Below are 21,627 nucleotides of genomic sequence, written 5' to 3' on the forward strand. Positions count from 1 at the left end.
ATTTTATTCATGGAAAATAAGTGATTTCGTATTTTCTCTTACTAGAAAACAATATGTACAAAAATTATAATGAAGTGAAATCTATGTTGGATATTTCAGCAACTCTGATGACAACCTTTTGAAAAACATTGAGCTTTTTGACAAGCTCTCCCTCCGATTCAATGGACGAGTTCTATTTATGAAGGATGTGATTGGAGATGAAATCTGCTGCTGGTCTTTCTATGGTCAAGGGAGGAAACTGGCAGAAGTTTGCTGTACTTCCATTGTTTATGCCACTGAGAAGAAGCAAACAAAGGTAATTTTCTTTTATCCCCTTCTATTGTCAAACGTTTTGTAAAACCTGATCATGGTGAAGTAGACCTTCTATAAAAGAATAAATTGTAGTTTTCTCTTCATTTCTTTGTAACATTTAAAAACATTTCTTTGTAACATTTAAAAAAAAAAAGATGTTAAAACATTGTGTTGTATTCTTAAGAGCATAGCCACACCCGTTGTACAGCCCTGGCCAAATATTTTGAGAATGACACAAATATTAATTTACCTGCAAGGAAACACATGCAGTCATCATTGCTTTGCACAAAAAGGGATTCACAGGCAAGGCTATTGCTGCTACTAAGATTACACCTAAATCAACCATTTATCAGATCAAGAACTTCAAGGAAAGAGGTTCAATTGTTGTGTAGAAGGCTTTCATGGTGCCGAAGAAAGTCCACCAAGTGCCAGGACCGTCTCCTGAAGTTCATTCATCTGTGGGATTCGGGGCATCACCAGTGCAGAGCTTGCTCAGTAATAGCAGCAGGCAAGTGTGAGTGTATCTGCACTCACAGTGAGGCGAAGACTTTTGGCGGATGGCCTGGTGTCAAGAAGGGCAGCAAAAAATCCACCTCTCTCCAGGAAAGACATCAGGAACAGACTGATATTGTGCAAAAATACAGGAATTGGACTGCTGAGGACTGGGGTAAAGTCATTTTCTCTGATGAATCCCCTTTCCAATTGTTTGGGCATCTGGAAAAAACCTTGTCCGGAGAAGAAAAGGTGAGCGCTACCATCAGTCCTGTGTCATGCCAACAGTAAAGCATCCTGAGACCATTCATGTGTGGGGTTGCTTCGCAGCCAAGGGAGTGGGCTCACCCACAATTTTGTCTAAGAACACAGCTTGTATAAAGAATGGTACAAAAATATCCTCCGAGAGCAACTTCTCCCAACCATCCAAGAATAGTTTGTTGATGAACAGTGTATTTTCCAGCATAATGGAGCACCTTGCCATAAGACAAAAGTGACTTTGGGAACAAAACATTAACTTTTTGGGTCCATGACTAGGAAACTCCCCAGACCTTAATCCCATTGAGAATTTGTGGTCAATCCTCAAGAGGCAGGTGAACAAAGCCCCCCCCCCAATTTCTGACAAACTTCAAGCATTGATTGTGCAAGAATGGGCTGCCATCAGTCAGTATGTGGCCCAGAAGTTGATTGACAGCATGCCTGGGCGAAATGCAGTGGTCTTGAAAAAGAATATTTTTAAGAATATTGACGTTTTGCATAAACCTCATGTAATTGTCAATAACAGCCTTTTGACACTTATGAAATGCTTGTAATTATACTTCAGTATACCATAGAACATCTGACAAAAAGATCTAAAAACAGTGAAGCAGCATGTTTCTGAAAATTAATATTTCTGTCATTCTCAAAACTTTTGGCCAGGGCTGTATGTTGTTGATTGCAGCTTTTTATCCATCTCTGCACCATTGAGACTACAGCTTATGCTGGGTACACATACTCAGTCTTTTTTTTTTTTCGTTCAACCCCACTGGCTGGCCATGCATCGGTTTTGAAATTTGGCCGATTCAGCAGGAATCAGTCAAATTTCGATCCCTGTATGGCTATTCTTGTTTGAGAGGAGTTCATATAGACTGTAAGTATATTGTCACTCAATCAGCACTTGCAGCCAATCAACTGCAGTGCTGATCATTGTATTCTGGAGTCCCACTGCCAGAATACAGTAGCACAGCAGGGGGATTCCGCCCTCCTCTTCTTCTCCACTCTCAGCACATCCATAGGCTGCTCTGTTCGCTCTCTGTCAGCCTTCCTCATCGCTGTCAGCCGGCACACATCTTCCTGATATCAGCACGAAAAATAAAAAGCAAACAGGAGATCAAATACCACTGAAAGAAAGCTCTATTTGTGTGACAAAAAAGACTTAAATTTTGTTTGATTACAGCATTGCATGAACGGGCAAATATCAGTTGAATTAGTGCAGCGCCGAGTAGCAAAAAGAGGCCTTGTCATTAAGATATCGTTGATGTGCAGTGGAGGAGCAGTGCTTTCTTTGGTGGAGCTGTGATTATTTTTCTGCCATCTAGTGGATTTCCTCTGCCTAGCTCTGTATCATCGTGTGGACCTTCATTGATCAAGGGAATACATCTACCCTCTCAATGCTGATGACTACCTTTTGAACTCCATCCTTACTACACTGCACTATTTATGTGCACTTCTGAGCAGTGTGCATTGTTACCCTAGGTCACCTTAATTGGGACTTTTTTATGAATATATTTTTTTGTGTCACATTTAAATTTCTAGCGCTGCACTTTATATTTTATTTTCATGTGAGGATTTTTTGGTTATCCTGTGTGCTTCAGCTGCTTGTCTATTGAAAGCACTCACTTCTTTGTTCTCTGTTTTATAGGGGGATTCCCCCGTCCACCTCGATTGTGTTTTTTTTTGTTTTTTTTTTATGTTTGTTTTTTTTCTTTGGATTAGTTGGCTGACTGATCAGAAAGAACTGATCAATTTATGGCCAGCTTTATAAGGTCAATTTCATTTTATCAGCAAGTTGTTTGAGAGCATTGTGCAATGCTGTAGAACTTTATTGGCTCACATCTTACTTTATTTTTCTTCCAACCATGCAGGAGCCGATATAAAGCCACATTGACATGTTTTTTTGTTGTTGTATTTTTAAGTTTTTTGTTTTAATCTATGGATTCAGAACAGGAATTAAATGTGGGTCTACTTCTCATTAGTTCTAGTTTCATTGAAAATTAAAAGAACTTTTTCTTTGTATCTCCTCTCAGGTTGAATTTCCTGAAGCACGAATTTATGAAGAGACATTAAATGTTTTACTCTATGAAACCCCAAGAGTACCTGACAACTCTTTGTTGGAGGCCACAAGCCGTACACGCAGCCAAGCATCTCATAGCGAAGATGATGATGGTTTTGAGCTTCGTGACCGGGTTAGGCGCATTCACGTTAAGAGATACAGCACTTATGATGACAGACAACTTGGCCACCAGTCTGCTTACAGGGATTGACTGCCTACAGTAAAGATGTTGCATAGGAATGTGGTGAAGACCTCTTTGCCTAGAGAAGTTTATAGCCATAGTCTTCAGTTTGCTGCATCACCATTATTATGCATGATAATAAGTCATCAGCACCATATGGATGACTATAAGTTTTTCTGGACAGTGGAGTTAAACTCCATTCTAGCACATATTAGACACAAAAGACCTGATGTCCTCCTAGACATTTTAATTGAAGAAAAACCCTTACATTGCCTATTCAGGGCTTGTCCTTTTTGCATCGCTCAGCTATTGTCACATAGTGGCTTTAGTGGATACATGGAAGTACCATCTCAATGAGCATTTCCCTCATTTGCTTTACTTACATAGAGTACTGGCAAAAGGTTTTATATCTGCCTCTTACTGGGAGATTCACTCCATACTCTGACAGTAGTGATGGCTATTTTGTATGGTGCACATGTGAACCTCTAACTTTGACTGTAAGTAATTGTTTTAAGTGATAGTTAAGCAGTTCGGAACAACACAGAAATATGCAGATTTTCTTTTTTCAGCAGGATGTAGTAACAGTTTCACACCAACTGTGCCTTTTTACACTGAATGCACATTTGAAGACCTAAAGCGTATTAGGGCTAAATGAAATACGCTGATCCACAACAGCAACTCAGAATTGATTTTCCCTGATACAGTTGAGGCAAACTGAAATCCACTGTCATGGGTTACTGAGTATTTTTCATTGCTCCTTACATTGTCTTATTAAGGTGGTTCTGTTATGAGAGCAGTATGGGAGCTGACATCACAGGCTTCCCTCTGAAAATGCCAGATTCCTGGTTTTGGCTGTCTTTGAAATTTTTTATTCACAGTCCAGAACATGCATGATGTAAATAAGTGCCAGGACTCCTCATCTTTGTATACGCTTTCTGGGTCAGCCACTCATCCATCTTTGAAGTCAAAGAATTGGATTAACAGCCAAGCAGCTGTCATTCTCAAAGGAGAGTTCAGTAATGGCAGCCACCATTATTCTATCATGAAAGTGTCCCTTTAGGTAAGACCACTTTAGTGAAGTGCACACCTAGAGGACATATGTGGGCTTGTGGCAACCAACTGCTGGTAGGATGAGGTCAGATGGGAACTGTCAATGCCCATCACTTTCAGTAGCTTTAAACAAGTAGTTCTCTGACCCTCTTTGCAGTTTAGATCATGCTCCATGTGACTGGGCTATGGAATTTTGTATTCAATTACACTGCACTGCTGCATATCTCAGTGTGTGCCACATCACTAAGACATTGCTTGCAATGTTTTACAGAAAAAGGAAGACCAAGATGGTAATTTGACTGTGTTTCTTGATTCAGTACACTACTACATATCTCATTGTTTGAAAAGAAAGGCAGCAGCAGTACTGCAGCTTAGAAAGTATCTTTTTGATACCAGCCTAAGACATGAACTACTTTCTTCAATTCTGCAACTGTCTACTACTGAAAGATGAGATGTGGTTTATTGTTGAAGTGGCCAGACTCTATCAAGCTTATTTAAAAGCTAAGGTCACCTTTCTTTGAAAACAATTGACTATGTCTAGGCCAGCAAATCAAAGTATTAAAGCCAGAGATTTTCAGCTGTAGTAGATAATTGCACTCTGTACATTTTTCACAGTATTTTTTTTTTTTATGGCTGAGTCTGGAGAAAAAGGAAGAATGCAGCAGTCCTATAAATCTTGGCTTCTATTTATTTATCTTTAACACTTTTCTTCTCCTTTAGAATTTTAATTTTGTGTTAAAATTAAAAATTAGGTTTTTTGCAGTAGGAAAAGACCACTTCTTTTAGTTGGTCTGCTTGATGTCTTTTAAGTCTACTTAATAGAAAAGCAGCTAGCTACTATGTGTATGAAGTTTTACTTTTATGTTTTAGTATATAGTTAGAATTGGAACTTTAAACCTTTTTTGATGAACAACGTATGTAGGCGTGTTTTAATAAGGCAATGATCTAGTGTTTCACATTTCTAATGTTTTGCCTTTCTTAATAAGGGTTTATGACCATTGCATGAAATGTTATGTCAGTCCACTTTAAAGGGCTGTTTTGCTTACAGAATGATTCTGGTAGTTTTTTTTGTAACAAGTTCTCACCTGCCTTAGACTTTCAAGTTTGAAATTATCTATAATGTTACATTTAAAGTTCATCTTTTTTAGAAAATAGCCAATTCAATCATGGGGCCCCAGGAGATATTAAAAAACTGTGCAGCAGTGCAAAATGTTCCTTCATTTTATTGTCACACCTGTAGGCCTTTTGTGCCCCCTGGAAGATTGGCTGAAAAACTCCCCACATCTGTCTAGCCTAGGATTTGAAACTTGTTGGATTCTCTCTTCCAGCATTACAGGAACACAGGAGTTTTTTGTGTCCCATCAGCAGGCAGGATGTGGGGATTGCTTAACAGGGAGTTTATTTTTATTGACCAGGCTATGGGGGCCTAAACGACCTACATGTATGACAAAATCCATGAACAGTTTACAAAGCTGTACAGTGTTTTTTATATATATATATATATATATATATATATATATATATACAGTTGCAAGAAAAAGTATGTGAACCCCTTGGGATTACGTGGATTTTTGCATGAATTGGGCATAAAATGTGCTCTGAACGTCATCTAAGTCACAACAATAGAAGAACACAGTCTGCTGAACATAATACTACACAAACATTAGATGTTGCCATGGTTTAATTGTACATAACATGTAAACATTCACAGTGCAGGGAGGAAAAAGTACGTGAACCTTTGGACTTAATAACTGGTTGACCCTCCTTTGGCAGCAATAACCTCAACCAAACGTTTCCTGTAGTTGCAGATCAGACCTGCACAACGATCTGGAGTCATTTTGGACCACTCCTCTTCACAAAACCGTTTCAGTGTAGCAATATTCTTGGGATGTCTGGTGTGAATCGCTCTCTTAAGGTCATGCCACAGCATTTCAATTGGGTTGAGGTCAGGACTCTGACTGGGCCACTCCAGAAGGCGTATTCTGTGCTGTTGCAGCCATTGTTTTGTTGAATTACTTGTATGCTTTGGGTCATTGTCCTGTTGCATCACCCATCCTCTGCGGAGCTTCAGTTGGCAGACAGATGGTCGTACATTTTCCTGCAAAATGTCTTGATAAACTCTGGAATTCATTTTCCCATCAATGACAACTATCCGTCCAGGCCCTGAGGCAGCAAAGCAGCCCCAAACCATGATGCTCCCTCCGCCATGTTTTACAGTGGGGATGAGGTTTTGATGTTGGTGTGCTGTGCCTTTTTTTCTCCACACATAGCGTTGTGTGTTCTTCCCAAACAACTCAATCTTGGTTTCATCTGTCCACAGTATATTTTGCCAGTAGTGCTGTGGAACATCCAGGTGCTCTTTTGCAAACTTCAAACGTGCTGCAATATTCTTTTTGGACAGCAATGGCTTCCTCCGTGGTGTCCTCCCATGTACTCCATTCTTGTTTAATGTTTTCCTTATTGTAGATGTGTCAACAAAAATGTTAGCATGTGCCAGAGATTTCTGTAGGTCTTTAGCTGACACTCTGGGATTCTTCTTTACCTCATGCAGCATTCTGCGCTGTGCTCTTGCAGTCATTTTTACAGGACGACCACGCCTAGGGAGAGTAGCAACAGTGCTAAACTTTCTCCATTTGTAGACAGTCTGTCTTACCGTGGACACATGAACATCAAGGCTTTTGGAGATACTTTTGTAACCCTTTCCAGCTTCATGCAAGTCAACAATTCCTGATTGTAGGTCTTCTGAGAGCTCTTTTCTGCGAGGCATGGTTCACATCAGACAGTGCTTCTTGAAACCAGTGAACCCCAAACAGGTGTGTGTTTTTTAAGGGCAGGACAGCTGTCAGCAACACATCCAATATCATCACACTGATTGGAGTCAAGGTTGGCTCACTCCTGGCTCCAATTAGCTCTGGGAGAAGTCATTAAGCTAGGGCCTCACATACTTTTTCCTCCCTGCACTGTGAATGTTTACATGTTATGTGCAATTAAACCATGGCAACATCTAATGTTTGTGTAGTATTATGTTTAGCAGACTGTGTTCTTCTATTGTTGTGACTTAGATGACGTTCAGAGCACATTTTATGCCCAATTCATGCAAAACTCCACATAATCCCAAGGGGTTCACATACTTTTTCTTGCAACTGTGTATATATATATATATATATATATATATATATATATATATATATATATATATATATATATCTACTGGGGCCCCTGGACTGCATAGGTGATTTTCTAGAAATTATGAACTTGGCCTTTAAACTTGACTAGCAGGAGTGGAATACGGTTGTAATGGCTATGACTGGTTTGGCAAAATGGGACCTCTAATGTTGGTGGCATAGTTGCCTGGCATTGAATGAGATTGGTATCACAGTCTAATTATTGTAGGGAAGAAGAAATGGTTTCAAAGGTAGGTTTTTTTTTTTTAATAAATACTGTCACAAGTCAGCAATGGCAACCACTATATTTTTCTGTTTCTTTTAAACTACGTTATTTCACATTAAAGTAGAACTGTAGCTAGGTGAAGGGCATTCAATGTTTACAAAAACTAAACAAATATATGAATTTTAAAACAACACTTCATTGACCTGTATAGTTACAGCGATTGTGAGAAAACTCATTCTAAAAATTTACAATAGAAGCTGTGAAGTTGTTCAAGTCAGGGTCTTAGCACTTCTCTCTGTCCCTCTTCCTGTGTGCATCAGTGTTTTAATTAGAGCAGCCTTCTGGTACATTACCACTAAGCAAAGTCCACAGCATGAGACTAGTGCTTAGTGCTTGTTTCTTGTGTAGGTAACCACTAAAACCAATGATTATGCTAGCTGTCTGTAAAGATGGCATTCTTCCCACTGGCCACCAATGTAAGGGGCATTCTTCCATTTGACCAACATGGTAACAGGACTTTCTTTTCACTTACCAGCAGGTGAAAGGGGTTCATCTTCCATTAACCATCAGTGTGGTGCTGCTAATATACTGTGAGCTGTAGATAAAATAATTTTCAGGCCTCAGGGAACCTCAGCTAAAATGTCTATAAGGGTTCCTCCACTGTAAAAAGGTTATAAAAGGCTGTATTGGGTGATTAGAAGGCTTGTAGGCAGCCTGAACACTTAAGTGATGAATTACTCCACAGTAGATCAAGCTGTAGAGGTAAGTGAAGTCTTGTTAAAGAAGTATCCCTTTTTTTTGCAACCAGTATTCAGGTCTTGAGGGACAAAGTACATGTAGTACTTTGTCCATTCCTTGTAGGTGCCCTCCTGAACAGCATATCAGCCTACCCTCTTCTTTCCTCTTTCTGGTGCTTGACCCAGGCAACTGCTGGGAGCCAGAGACAAACACTTGCTAACAAATCAGCCGTCTCTTTGTTAGCAGTTGCATCACGTGTCCATGTGCCCTGGCTGCTTCCAACATTGCAGCTAGCATTCACTGGTGCATAGAGGGACAGAGAAATAGATGTATTTTGTCCCAATGGGAACTGAGAAAAGTGATACTTGTAAGAATTTGTAAACATTTTAAATGTTCATAGCCCAGCCACAGTACCTTAAGGCTGATATGGAAAAACTAGAACAAAAAACTGAGCTTTTATTCTTGACATTCTGTTAAATTCTGGTTGGTGCAATCCCAGCTCACACTTTATTTTCCAAGTGTCATTGTTTTTCTGTAGCAGTGCTGTGTAATGTACACTTAGTTGTGAATGTTTCTGCTTATACGTTTTTAGGAAACACTGGAACAATACAAAAATATATTGTTTGTAGGGATCCCAGCTCTACCATCATGGTTAAAAAGACAAAAACTATTGAACAGTTATCTATGCAAGGATGGATCATAAAGTAGAGAAGTCCCAGTGTGAAGCACTTTTGTTTTTGAGCTCCATTTCCATCATAAGCACAGTGCATCTGCTTTTTTGGGGGTTTTTTTGCCTTTTTTAAAACGATTTTCTTAGCAGTAAAGAGGTAGACCCAGAGACAGTGGGTAAGGCTGCTCTAGTGGAGACCACAAAGTAGGGGCACATCCTCCTACCTTCAAGTCTTGGACTTCACAGGAGGTTTGAATCTTTTGAAATCGTACTGCAGTTGGGTACAAACTATAAAAGCAATTACTTTGATATCAATGTGTGTAAAAAATATGTTTGATGTTAATATTTGGGTCTGTTTTGCAATCAGCGTAGCAGCTTTAATTTTGTACGGCAGTGTGTCCAAATCGTAACAACCTATTTTCTCTGTTGTGCTGCAACTGCAAACACTTGTTTAAGGATGAAATGTTAACTTCAGAACTTAGTGCTAAGAAACACTTTTTAATCACATGCAGATACGTTCATTTTAACTTGCTTTAATAAAGAAGTGACTGTTTAGCTACTACAAATAATAAGACTTTTAGAAATGCCCTTCCAGTGTGCAAACACTAGTCTAAAGTTAGTTTCATGTCTATGTTGTAATGTGTTTTTTCTAAATTGTGAATTTATGTCAAAGTGTGGGAGAAACATTCATAATAGGGCTTTTCTATGGTGAAGATGCTGTAAAAACACACAAAACTGTATGATTCATGTATTTTATGTGTTTGCCATCCATTTCAAGGAGCCAGCTAAATGTGCATAAAGTTCATTCTACATGTCCTATTTATATTAAAAAAGATGCAGCACATAAATGTGAATTAGCCATATAATAATAGGATTACAACTTAAAATTCATTTTTATCAATCATCTCTTGGTTTTTAAGCTCTTTTCTTATAAGTTCGTACATAAGGTTTGTCCTGTGAACATTTTATGAATGCTGCTTCGTTATTGCAATGTTAAAATGAATGAATGTTAATTTTACAAATTAGCATGTTTGTTTACTTTTATGTAACATGTTTAGCAGTAATTATCTGTGTTTATCTATGACAACTCCTGGAGTATGGTGCTAGGAAGGCCCCTGGTCTTACCCTTCCAATGGATTTCAAGCGCTCCCCCATTTCTTGGAGGTCTATCCTTGGGAGTTTGTGCCAACTCTTTGTAGTGTGGGTTTTGTACCTATTGTCAGTATGTTTCTATTTGCTTTTTGTTTGTATTTCTACTGTTTTTTATTTTTTTAATCCTTCAATTGTGGCATGCTAAAAATGGTGAGCTGATGAACTACAATGTTCTACAAAAGCAAAGTAGTGGTAAATGTTTTTGGACTGCCGGAATATCTGTGTACCAAGTATGGAAGTATTCTCTTCTGGTAGTTTATTTGCAAAGCAAAAAGTAAAACCTGTGGTGTTACTCCTAACAAATGATCAGCTGCCTGCTTTTTGTTATTCTAGTTTGCACTATAAATTTAGAATCACATTGATTGCTATACGAAGCACTATTTTTACCTTCAATTGTTTTCAAGCCACTCCTTTTAAAAAAAAAGGATCCAAATATACATTTATTTCAAAGCTGAAACATAAAATATCTGCATAGTAGAGCATATACTTCCTTTCAGAAGGCCAATTTTAAATGTCTTATATAGTGCATGACATTACCAGTGACCTGTTGATGATCACTCCCATCTGTTGTAGATGAGTCACTCATAACGCTTTGGAGGACAGATGTTCAGTGTTACATATACATGGCAGTTATCTGTGTGGTGAAGCACTTGCAGGTTGACCAGTTAGAAGTAGCGCACAACCCAAAGATAAGTCACCACTAGTAAAATATGACCTAATTCATATTTGACCTATATATCGAGGAAGTAATCCGATGTCGCATAACCCCACACTACACAAATTTCATTCCATCGAGACTCTTGACAGCTTCAAGAGAAGAGCCTTTTTCCTTAAAGGTTACGATAGAAAATGTCAGCCCCATTTGCTGTTTTAGGACATTAGTTTTAACGTTTAAATTGTGCTTCGAGATGTTAACATTTACACTACAGATTACATTTTGTAGGTTAAATGAAAAATACATTTTTTTAAAACGTGTTTTAAGTCATATAAAGATCAGTATTAACTAATATGTTCATTGTTGATACCATTTCATTGTTCATAATGAAGAATTTTATGCAACTTTTTTTGTCTTTTAACTTATTTAACCATAGAATTATTCCTGTAATTTTTTGGGGAATTTGAACTGGAAAAATTAAACACTAACTTGTTAATGAGAATAAAATTCATTATTAGAACCACTTTGTGTTTTTTGTTTACAAAATTAAATAGCAATATGTGTAATAAGTAAAGGTACACGTATTTGTATTTTTTAGGAATAATCCATAAAGACTTCACGGTTTTTTTTAGTCTTGTGTCTTGTACTCTTCCTGTAATAACTACTGCTCACCAGGAGCTGTCATGTTTTGCTGGGACTTGTAGCTCTAGACTTACCTGCAGTACAACCTGCTTCTGAAATCTAAAGGCCTGAAGTAACATTCTATTATAGTGTATAATGAGGGGCGGGCTGTGTAGGAGGAGTGCAGAAGGTATGACAGCAGAAAATATGTGGTATAATAGGCAGTGTATACGGAAGAGGAATGTGGATTGTATGATGAGAGATATGTGCAGGATAGGAGTGGAAAGAGTTAATGGAGCCAATATATACAAAAGGATAGTATGGTGAAAGGGGGTGTTCAGAATAGGAGTGTGCAGGGTATAACAATAAGTATGTTCATTAGAGGAGTTCAGAAGTATGATAGGGGATAGTATATGCAGGAGAAAACTGTGGAAGGTATTACACCAGGCATCACATGCAGAGCAGAGTTTGGAGAATATGACAGTGAGAAGAATAGTTTTTAATTATTAGAGCTATTCATATAGTACCATCAATTTACACAGTGCTTTACAATACTGTATCTCAAAGCGATCCCTGCCCTCAAGATTCTCACAAACTAAGATCCCTATCTCATAAACACACACACTTGGGTCAATTAACCTACCAGCATGTTGGAGGAAACCCACATAAGCAAAGGGAAAACATGCAAACTTCTGCAGATAATGTCCTTGTCAGGATTTTAACTGCATCCTGTCTGGCCTATAATAATATGACAGCTCAGCAGGAGCACTGGCATTCTGGGTGGATGTCATATGATGTTCTCCCAGGACCACGAAGTGCAATCTGTAGCCCCCTGTGTCTGCTGGATGGCAGATCAGTGTACCAGGCTGCTGCCAGCATCATGTGATCTCTGTGTTTCATGGCATTGTACACATTGAATGGTTTTCATTCATACCAATTCATTGGGGTTGATTTACTAAAACTGGAGAGTGCAAAATCTGATGCAGCTGTGCATGGTAGCCAATTAGCTTCTAACTTCAGCTTGTTCAATTAAGCTTTGGCAAAAAAAAACTGGAAGCTGATTGGTTTCTGTGCACCAGATTTTGTGCTCTCCAGTTTTAGTAAATCGTACTATTAGTTGATATCTGTGATTGGTTACAGTGATCACATGGTACAGGAAGGGCCAATCACAGGACATCTATACCATGTGGTAGCTGTGGCCAGTCACAGCTTCACACTACTACACACTGGATCAGTGGAGGCCATTCATTAAAAAAATGGTTGCTTTAACCTCCTTGGCGGTATGATTCTTTCCGATTTTTTTGTGCTGAAAGCGGTACCATTTTTTTGCATGGAAATATGTAGTTTTTTATTGTAGGCTGTAATTTTTAGGAATAACTCACTGAAATCTGTGCGAACAAGAGTCTATTAAACATTCCGGATATGATAAAATTTGAAACACGAAATCATAAATTATAATTTAATAAATAATCATAAAATAATAATAAATTTAATTCAATAATATGATCAAACCAAACACACTGAAATTTGAAATACAGAGGCAAATTCGCACATCGCTGAGCAAAGTCGCAAAATCGTTTTCAGTGTCTGATGACGAATTTCCCCACGAATCATTATCACTCAATTCTGCAAGTGGTTCTGATTTACTATCGCTGCTCTAAAACCGCTTTTGACGAAAAGGGACGCTTTTTGGACGCCATGGACTTTTCTCAGTTTCCAGGCAGAAAGAACATTCAAAATGCAGGCAGGGCACAGGACAAAGCATTAGGGACAAAATATATGTGAAATGCATTGAAACAGCAATAACAGCAAAAATAAAATTTTTTAAAAATGTAAAATTTCCCGCCGGTTCCGGCGCCCGTACGTCCCGACGTCACAGGGACCGGAACACAGAAGCCGGATGCCGGCATCGGCCGGAGGAGATGGCCGGGGACGCTGCAGGGGACACATCGCTGGAGCGAAGGACAAGGTAAGTGCTGCAGGGACCCCCAGAGCAGCGCCGCATGGTAAGCCCGAGTGTAGCTCGGGGTTACCACTTTTGGTATAGAAATTTTACCCCGAGCTACACTCGGGAATACCGCTAAGGAGGTTAATAGTGATTGTCACTGTTATAAGCAGTCATAGTGTGTAAAAAAAAAAAAAAAAAAAAAAAAATTCCAGGATAAAACTATTGCTCAGGCCACAGTATGTAAATAAAAAAAGAAAAAATTCAATTAACTTTTTTTCTTTTTTTTTTTCATAATGTCGCCAATTAGTTTCCTTGATCAATGTCACACCAGTCTACTGTTCTGCACTGGTAAAATTATGTAAAAAAATATATATATATTATAAAATTTTTTTCATTTTCTAAAAAATTGTGACAAAAAAAATTATGATAAATTATCCCCTCCCTCCTTACCATGGATTCGTCGATTGTACATCCTATCCATTGCCCACACCATCCCTGTGGCCCTCATACCTCTAACTTCTCCTTCCTGCCTACCCATTCTCCAAAAATTTCTTTCAAGACACAACTACCTTCTGATTCCTCTCAGGGAACCACCCCCAATAAACCCCAACTCTCCCCACATGAGAACAATGATGGGGACTCCACCTCCAACATATGTTCTTCTATAGCTGCTACTACAACTATGTCCAATTCAGCCCACCAACTTACAGCCCATTGTCACCCCTCCTCTTCTATCAACAGCAACTCCCCACATACCCCTGACTCCCACAACTCAGGTCACCTTCTGCAAAACCCATTAAATATTGCCCATGGATTAGTTACTCAGCATAATAAGACTACTACTCCATCCACCACCAACTTCTTATCAAGAATTGAGACCGCCTTTACACCCAACCCTCTTCTTTTTTTGTCCCAAAGTCCCCCTCAGAACAAAAATCTAAAAAGAAAATCACAAAAGAGGACGTAGAGGGGAAAAAAAAACGAAAACAAGCCAACAAGTCTGCAGAAAATTTCCACACTATAAAAATCTTCAACCTTTCCTCTCATAACCTCTTGCCAGATGAAGTTTCCCTCCTCAAACGTGGGCTTAATTTTGCCCCTACCACCAGCCCCAATTTGTTCACATTATTCAAAGATCTTAATAAATTTATTAGCTCACCATAAAAAGGTATTATATCCAGTCTCTCAAAACAGATCCCATACCATCTGATACTAATGCTCCTGTCCCAGCTTCTTCTGCCCTACCACCCGATATTGATTTGTACCAAGACAGTCTTCTCATACTCCATGATGATAATCAAGATTTTGAACTTGACTTACTAACCCAACATTTAGCCACCTCTCCACCCATCAAACACACTACTTTCAGACCCAAGTCAACCTTTTTTTCCCCTCCCACTTCAAGGGTCCCTTTTTGGAGACTTTTTACGAAGTTGTTTATTCTACTTACACTGTGTATGTAATACTAAAACCTCTCAACTTGACAACATCAAACCCTGAGAAAAAACAGCCTTAAACAATCTTATGGATAATACTAATATCATTAAACCTGCAGATAAGGGAGGTGGCATAGTTATTCAAGACAGAATTGAATATATAACCGAAGCTACTAGACTACTTTCAGACTCCTTAGCCAAGTTACAACCACTAGCTAATTTCCTAGTTGATTTAGCACTCTCCCAAAGGAATATTGCCAAACTAGAAGCCAACTTTTTTGCATAAAACTTTCCACAAGACCCCCTATTTTTACCACCTCCCAAAAATACACAAAAGCCTAATTAATCCACCGGGTAGACCCATCGTTGCCTAAATTGACAGCATTACCAGCGGTTTCTTACAATATGTAGATTTTTTCTTACAACCTCTAGCCCAGGGTTTGCAGTCCTATATCAGAGACAGAACCCACCTCATACAACTTACTCATGCCATATAACTGGATTTCCACCTACTGTTGGGCCTCTCTAGATGTTAGTTCACTCTATACATCCATCTCACACCATCTGGGACTCATGGCCGTAAAACATTTTCTGTCAGATGACCCCCTCATCAACCCAAAACAAGCGGATTTTATACTTGTGGCCACTAATTTTTGCTTGATGCATAATTTAAATTTTGATGGGGATTTTTTTCTCCAATTACAAGGCACTGCTTTTGGTGACATTTTTGCACCATCATACACCAACCTTGCCATGGGCTACTGAGAACACAAATAAATCTGGCAAAACAACCCATTTGCGGCACGTCTCACATTCTTTGGCAGATATACAGTTACAGTTGTGTTCAAAATAATAGCAGTATGTTGAAAAAAGTGAATAAAGCTCAAAATCCTTCTAATAGCTTTTATTTCCATACACACAAATGCATTGGGAACACTACACATTCTATTCCAAATCAAAACATGAAGAAAAATATATCAAATTTGTGTTGTTCCTCTAAACAAATTGAAGAAAAGTGAATATTAGACTGTTCAAAAAAATAGCAGTGTTTGTATTCTTCTTTACAAACTCAAATATTCACTATATAAACTGAAAAATGTTTGAAGATTTGGCTTTCCTTTGAATCACTTAATTAATATTTAGTTGTATCAGCACTGTTTCTGAGAACTGCTGTACATCTGTGTTGCATGGAGTCAACCAACTTCTGGCACCTGTGAACAGGTATTCCAGCCCAGGATGATTGAACTACATTCCACAGTTCTTCTCTATTTCTTGGTTTTGCCTCAGAAACTGCATTTTTGATGTCACCCCACAAGTTTTCTATTGGATTAAGATCCGGGGATTGGGCTGGCCACTCCATAACGTCAATCTTGTTGGTCTGGAACCAAGATGTTGCACGTTTACTGGTGTGTTTGGGGTCGTTGTCTTGTTGGAACACCCATTTCAAGGGCATTTCCTCTTCAGCATAAGGCACCATGACCTCTTCAAGCATTGTGATGTAGTCAAACTGATCCATAATCTCTGCTATGCGATAAATAGGCCCAACACCGTAGTATGAGAAACATCCCCATATCATGATGCTTGCGCAACCATGCTTCACTGTCTTCACAGTGTACTGTGGCTTGAATTCAGTGTTTGGGGGTTGTCTGACAAACTGTCTCCAGCCACTAGACCCAAAAAGAACAATCTTTCATCAGTCCACAAATGTTGCGCCATTTCTCTTTAGGCCAGTCAATGTGCTCTTTGGCAAATTGTAACCTCTTCAGCACGTCTTTTTTTCAACAGTGGGACTTTGCGGGGGCTTCTTGCAGATAGCTTGGCTTCACATAGGCGTCTTCTAATTGTAACAGTACTCACAGGTAACTTTAGACCTTCTTTGATCTTCCTGGAGCTGATTGTTGGCTGAGTCCTTGCCATTTTGGCTATTCTTCTATCCATTCGAATGGTAGTTTTTTGTTTTCTTTCACGTCTTTTAGGTTTTGTTGCCATTTTAAAGCATTTGCGATCATTTTAGCTGAGCAGCCTATCATTTTCTGCACTTCTTTATATGTTTTCCCCTCTCCAATCAACTTTTTAATCAAGGTACGCTGTTCTTCTGAACAATGTCTGGAACGACCCATTTCCCTCAGAATTTCAGAGAGAAATGCACTGTAACCAGCATGTACAACATTTACTGCCTTCCTTCCTTAAATAAGGGCAATAATTGCCACCTGTTTTTCAAAGAATGAATGACCTCACTAATAGAACTCCACACTGCTATTATTTTGAACATGCCCCTTTCAATTATTGATTCAATGACACAGAATCAGCAGCATGCATGTCATGACTGTTGGGTCTGTTGGATTTCTATTACTCTACTACACCTGCTAGTAAATAATTTGCCATGTAGAAATATCATTTCTACCATAAACAGTGATTGATCAGGTTAGTGATGTCTGACTCCTATTATTTTGAACACAACTGTAGGTTCATATATATTTGGACACAGGCACAAGGGTTCAGGAATTACAGCTCTTAAGAGTAGCCACCACATCCTAAAGAAAACATGTGCAGAAAAAGAATATCCTGATAAGCTTGTAGAAGAAGCTTACACCCTCTACCTATCTGGCAAACCCAATAGCAATAGACCTTTAGAGAACCCTGCCCATGCAGTAAGATTTACCACCAGATTCCATGGGAAACATTCAAAAATGAATAACATTTTAAGGAAACACAGGAATATCCTTCTACAAGACCCCCACCTGAGGGATATTATTCCTCCCAAACCTATGATCACCTATACAAAAGCCCCCAATCTAAAGAATAAAGTAGCCCCTAGTAAATTAAAATCTATCCAGCCCAGCACTGTATCCTCTCTATTCTCCACTCCTATTATAGGCATGTATCAGTGCCGTAAGGTCTGCTGCAAAACATGCCCCTTTGTCCAACAAGGCCTAAAGGGTTTCCACCATAAAGGAAAATACCATAAATTCACAGAATTTCATAATTGCTCCTCCACTTTTGTTAACTACTGCCTCAGGTGCCCTTGCGGCCTCCTTTATGTAGGTCGCACTATACGCACCCTTCGCTGCAGGTTTGGCGAATACCGTCACCTAATCAAAGGGGGTAAAGATGAGCACAGTATCCCCTGAAATTTTCTGGACACCCACAACAAATCCACTGCTGGACTTCAGGTCTGGGTTGTCGAGATCATGCCCCATGATCTCCCTGAGGCGGAGCGCTTTTACAGCCTCTGCCACAGGGAAACATTCTGGATACATGCCCTTGACACCCTGTCCCCCAGCTGGCCTTAATGAGGAGCTGGAGATTGCCACCATTATATAATCACACCTCAAGATAATATTAATTGCATAATTACCACCTTCTTGGGGTACTCTATACCCAAATACCCCAAGGAGGTTGTGTTCTTTAGCAAGCATTATGATGGATAGATAACACACTATATACATTTGCACTAACCACTCTAGGCTTCATGGTCACACATGCTTGTGAATGGTACTGGTGTCCTTGGATCCATTTATATACACATACTTGCATCCCCATGTTAATTACGGTGTATGTATAAAAACTTTATTGTCAAAGTGTCTCATATTCATCAATGTATCATTACATCTCCACACCTGGAAATATGTATTCACCACATAATCATATTTTTATGTCAACATTTGCTTATTTATTCTACTCCATATGTCTGCATGTTCTCTTATACCGCCACCAATAAGTAGGGCTATCCTTCTCCCCCCCCTTTTTTAGTCCTATATTATATTAATTTTACATATATTTTTAAATATATATTCTTTGTGCACAGGAGACTATTTCATATATATATGTCCCCTCCTCCTCTATTTTTTTTTTCCTTTTATTCCCTTATGAATCATTTCCATCATTGTCATGTTTATCACTGTTTAAATTTTTTGTGCATTATGATGATCCTTTGTTATTATTCCAATATTTGTTGTCATTTATCTTGATTTTGTATATCCTCACTGTGTCATTATTGGATTCACCATGCCCCTTAGACAGATATCGCTCTGCTGTCCTGTCACTTGTTAGTCTCCCCACCCCCAGCTCTGTCCATTATCCCCCGTCGCTCTATTTAGGGCTCTCCCTTCCTATTCCTATGCTCCACCTACACCTGATGAAAGAGCGTGCCGGCCCACGGTGGTTCCCTCACATGCTCAAAAATGCATTGCATTCCGATGACGTCAGACGCCCAACGCCACTAGCTCCGGACATATTGGAAGACCCAACCAGGCCTTACCATCTATGCCTTACCTGTTGCAGGGCGTCCTGCTGACCGACTAGGTTCCTCTTCTCCAGAGCAGTCTTTACATCTGGCAACAGGCGTACCACTTTCATCCCTATGAGCCTGTTTTATTACACTAAGATGTGAGTTGTTATGCTTACCTTTTATTAAAATTATTATACAGTCTACACTTAGAGGCGCTGTGTCCTTTACTTTTATTCTGACAAAAAATTACTACTTGAAAAAATCTCACCATGGCTCTTACTAAATATCTTGGACTATCTGCTTGACAAAAAGGATCATTTGACAGTATATGTATTATCCTGGCATTTTTGGGCCTCACGAAATGAGATAGGCTGTCAGTACATCAGGATTGATTGTTTATCAAATATATAGTATTATAGCATAGTTTGTAGACTCTATAACTTTTCTACATACTAAATAATATACACACATTTGGGTTATTTTTACTAAAGAAATGCAGCAGAATACATTTGGCCTACATTTATGAAGAAAGAGTATTTATTTGCAAAATATTATAACAGAAACAAAGGAAACCGTGTTTTTTTCCCAAAAATTTGGACTTGTATTGTTTAACAAAAAGTAAAATGTAAGTGGTGAATAAATACCTCCAAAGGAAATCTCTATTTGTAAAAAAAAAAAAATTACACTTGGGTAAAGTGTTGCATAAGTAATTGTCATTCAAAGTGTAACAGCACTGAGACCTGAAAATTAAACTGGGCATGAAGGGGGTGAAAGTGTCCATTATTGAGGTGATTAACCAGGCAACCCACTGCTACAATGCAGGAGTGCTGACCACTACGCTACTGTGCAGTTAATCTTTTGACTCACAAATGATGGTTACTAATCTTTCCATAGATAACAAAATAAGTAGAAATAAAGTGCTGCATAATGCAAATGGCACCCATTTACAAAAAGGAATAATTATGGAGCAGCAGCAGCAAGGGAGCCAAATTTTTCACACAGAGGGTTTTACAGAGGAGGAAAAGTGGTTAAAATCAGTGTCTGGTAAAGGGGCCCAACATCTTCACGCTCCAACTGTGAAGGTGTTGGGAAGGAAACAGGAAAGTGCGTTCAGTGAAATTGGGGAGAATGGGACAATGGGGGTTGAAAAGAATGCACCAAAAATATAATTAGGTTATCAGCAGTGACAGTGTCATAGAGTTCAGAACCTGTGGAAGTAGTGCTGGGACATGGGAGATGGAGCTGGGCTTTGTTACCAGAGAATGTTAAAAGCCTAAGTTTAGTCACAGTTTTTAAAAAAAAAAAAATCACAAGAGACATGACTAACGAGAAGCTCAAAGTGTGCCCCCAGCCCTCGTTTATCGATTTGTGTTTCGTTCATAGAAGCTATAGCACATCTATGAATGGAAGAGGTAGGTGGAAGGGTAGGTATAGCCGGGCAGGTTTGATGAGTGCCTATCACAGCTCGTTTAGTTCTGAAATCTTCCTCAACATCAGAAGATTATGGCAGTGATGAGAGTTGGGCTTGATAGAGGAAGATTTTACTGAATGCTGGAGCCAGCAGCACAAGAGAGACGTCAGATTAAAGTCAGTCATGAGCTGAGGTTTTTTTTTTTTAACTACACACAAAAAAGAATAGGGGCTAAGAGATTAAAGCAAATATGTTGGGTACTGAGTGCTGAGCAGTTAACCTACTGGTTATGTTGACATTAAGCACTGAGGAGATAATGCATATGGATTGTATGGTGCTGTCATGAACCTGGTGGAGATCAAGCTGGAGGGGGGACTTCTCTTGCACCTCTTGTCCAACACCTCTGGTAATAATGACAGGAGGTGTGAAGACAGAGTGGTATGAGGGTCCATGTAACAGGTAGCACCAGCTGTTGTTTGCAGGAAGCAGATGACTGTAGATCACCAGGCAGGATTGGCAGGTAGGAGCATAGCCAGTGCACATGCCAAAAGGTCATCAACAGCTGGGCAGCGAGGTGCAGAAACATCAGGAAGAGGACAAAATGAGGATACAAGCCGGGATAAGTACACAACCGGGCAGCGAGGTACAGGAGCACAAGACAGAAGCAGAGTCAGGATACAAGCTGAGGTCACAACAGGCAGGCAGGAATAAAAGGACAGGTCAGGAGCAAGCAGTGTCGTACACGGGTAGGCAGGTATAGCAGGTCAAGGCTCAGGATAAGCAGAAACTAGCAGAAGACCACTCAGCAATCCATTCATGTCATAGTCCAGCTTAAATAGGCTGTTTGGCAAAAGTGCCAGCCATGCGTGTGCACATGTGTGTATGTTTTGAGCACATACTAATATGTTTGTGTGTGTGTGTGCTAATGCGTTTTGCATTGAGCCTTTTGCTCATAATTATGAGCATGTGACAGTCTTCTGGATCCATAATGTACTGAGCTTCTCTTACAGGTGCATATTGTTAAATGAAGTGTAATTTTATGACACTTTA

General features: G+C 39.2%; 1 protein-coding gene across 2 annotated transcripts in view; it reads left to right on the top strand.

Annotated features, from left to right (window-relative positions):
- TNFAIP1 (TNF alpha induced protein 1) overlaps positions 1–5,175 on the top strand; it is a 36,090-nt gene extending 30,915 nt beyond the window's left edge. For both annotated transcript variants that reach the window (XM_089683763.1, XM_089683764.1), the window contains exons 6-7: positions 100–295; positions 3,069–5,175. In XM_089683763.1, the coding sequence (XP_089539889.1) occupies positions 100–295; positions 3,069–3,305 (433 nt within the window). In that variant the 3' untranslated portion in view covers positions 3,306–5,175. The remainder of the gene's footprint in view (positions 1–99; positions 296–3,068) is intronic.
- Positions 5,176–21,627: the final 16,452 nt, after the last annotated feature.

The sequence above is a fragment of the Staurois parvus genome, unplaced genomic scaffold, assembly GCF_062004578.1.
Source record: "Staurois parvus isolate SC_StPar_1 unplaced genomic scaffold, SC_StPar_1.0 ptg000321l, whole genome shotgun sequence".
NCBI lineage: Eukaryota > Metazoa > Chordata > Amphibia > Anura > Ranidae > Staurois > Staurois parvus.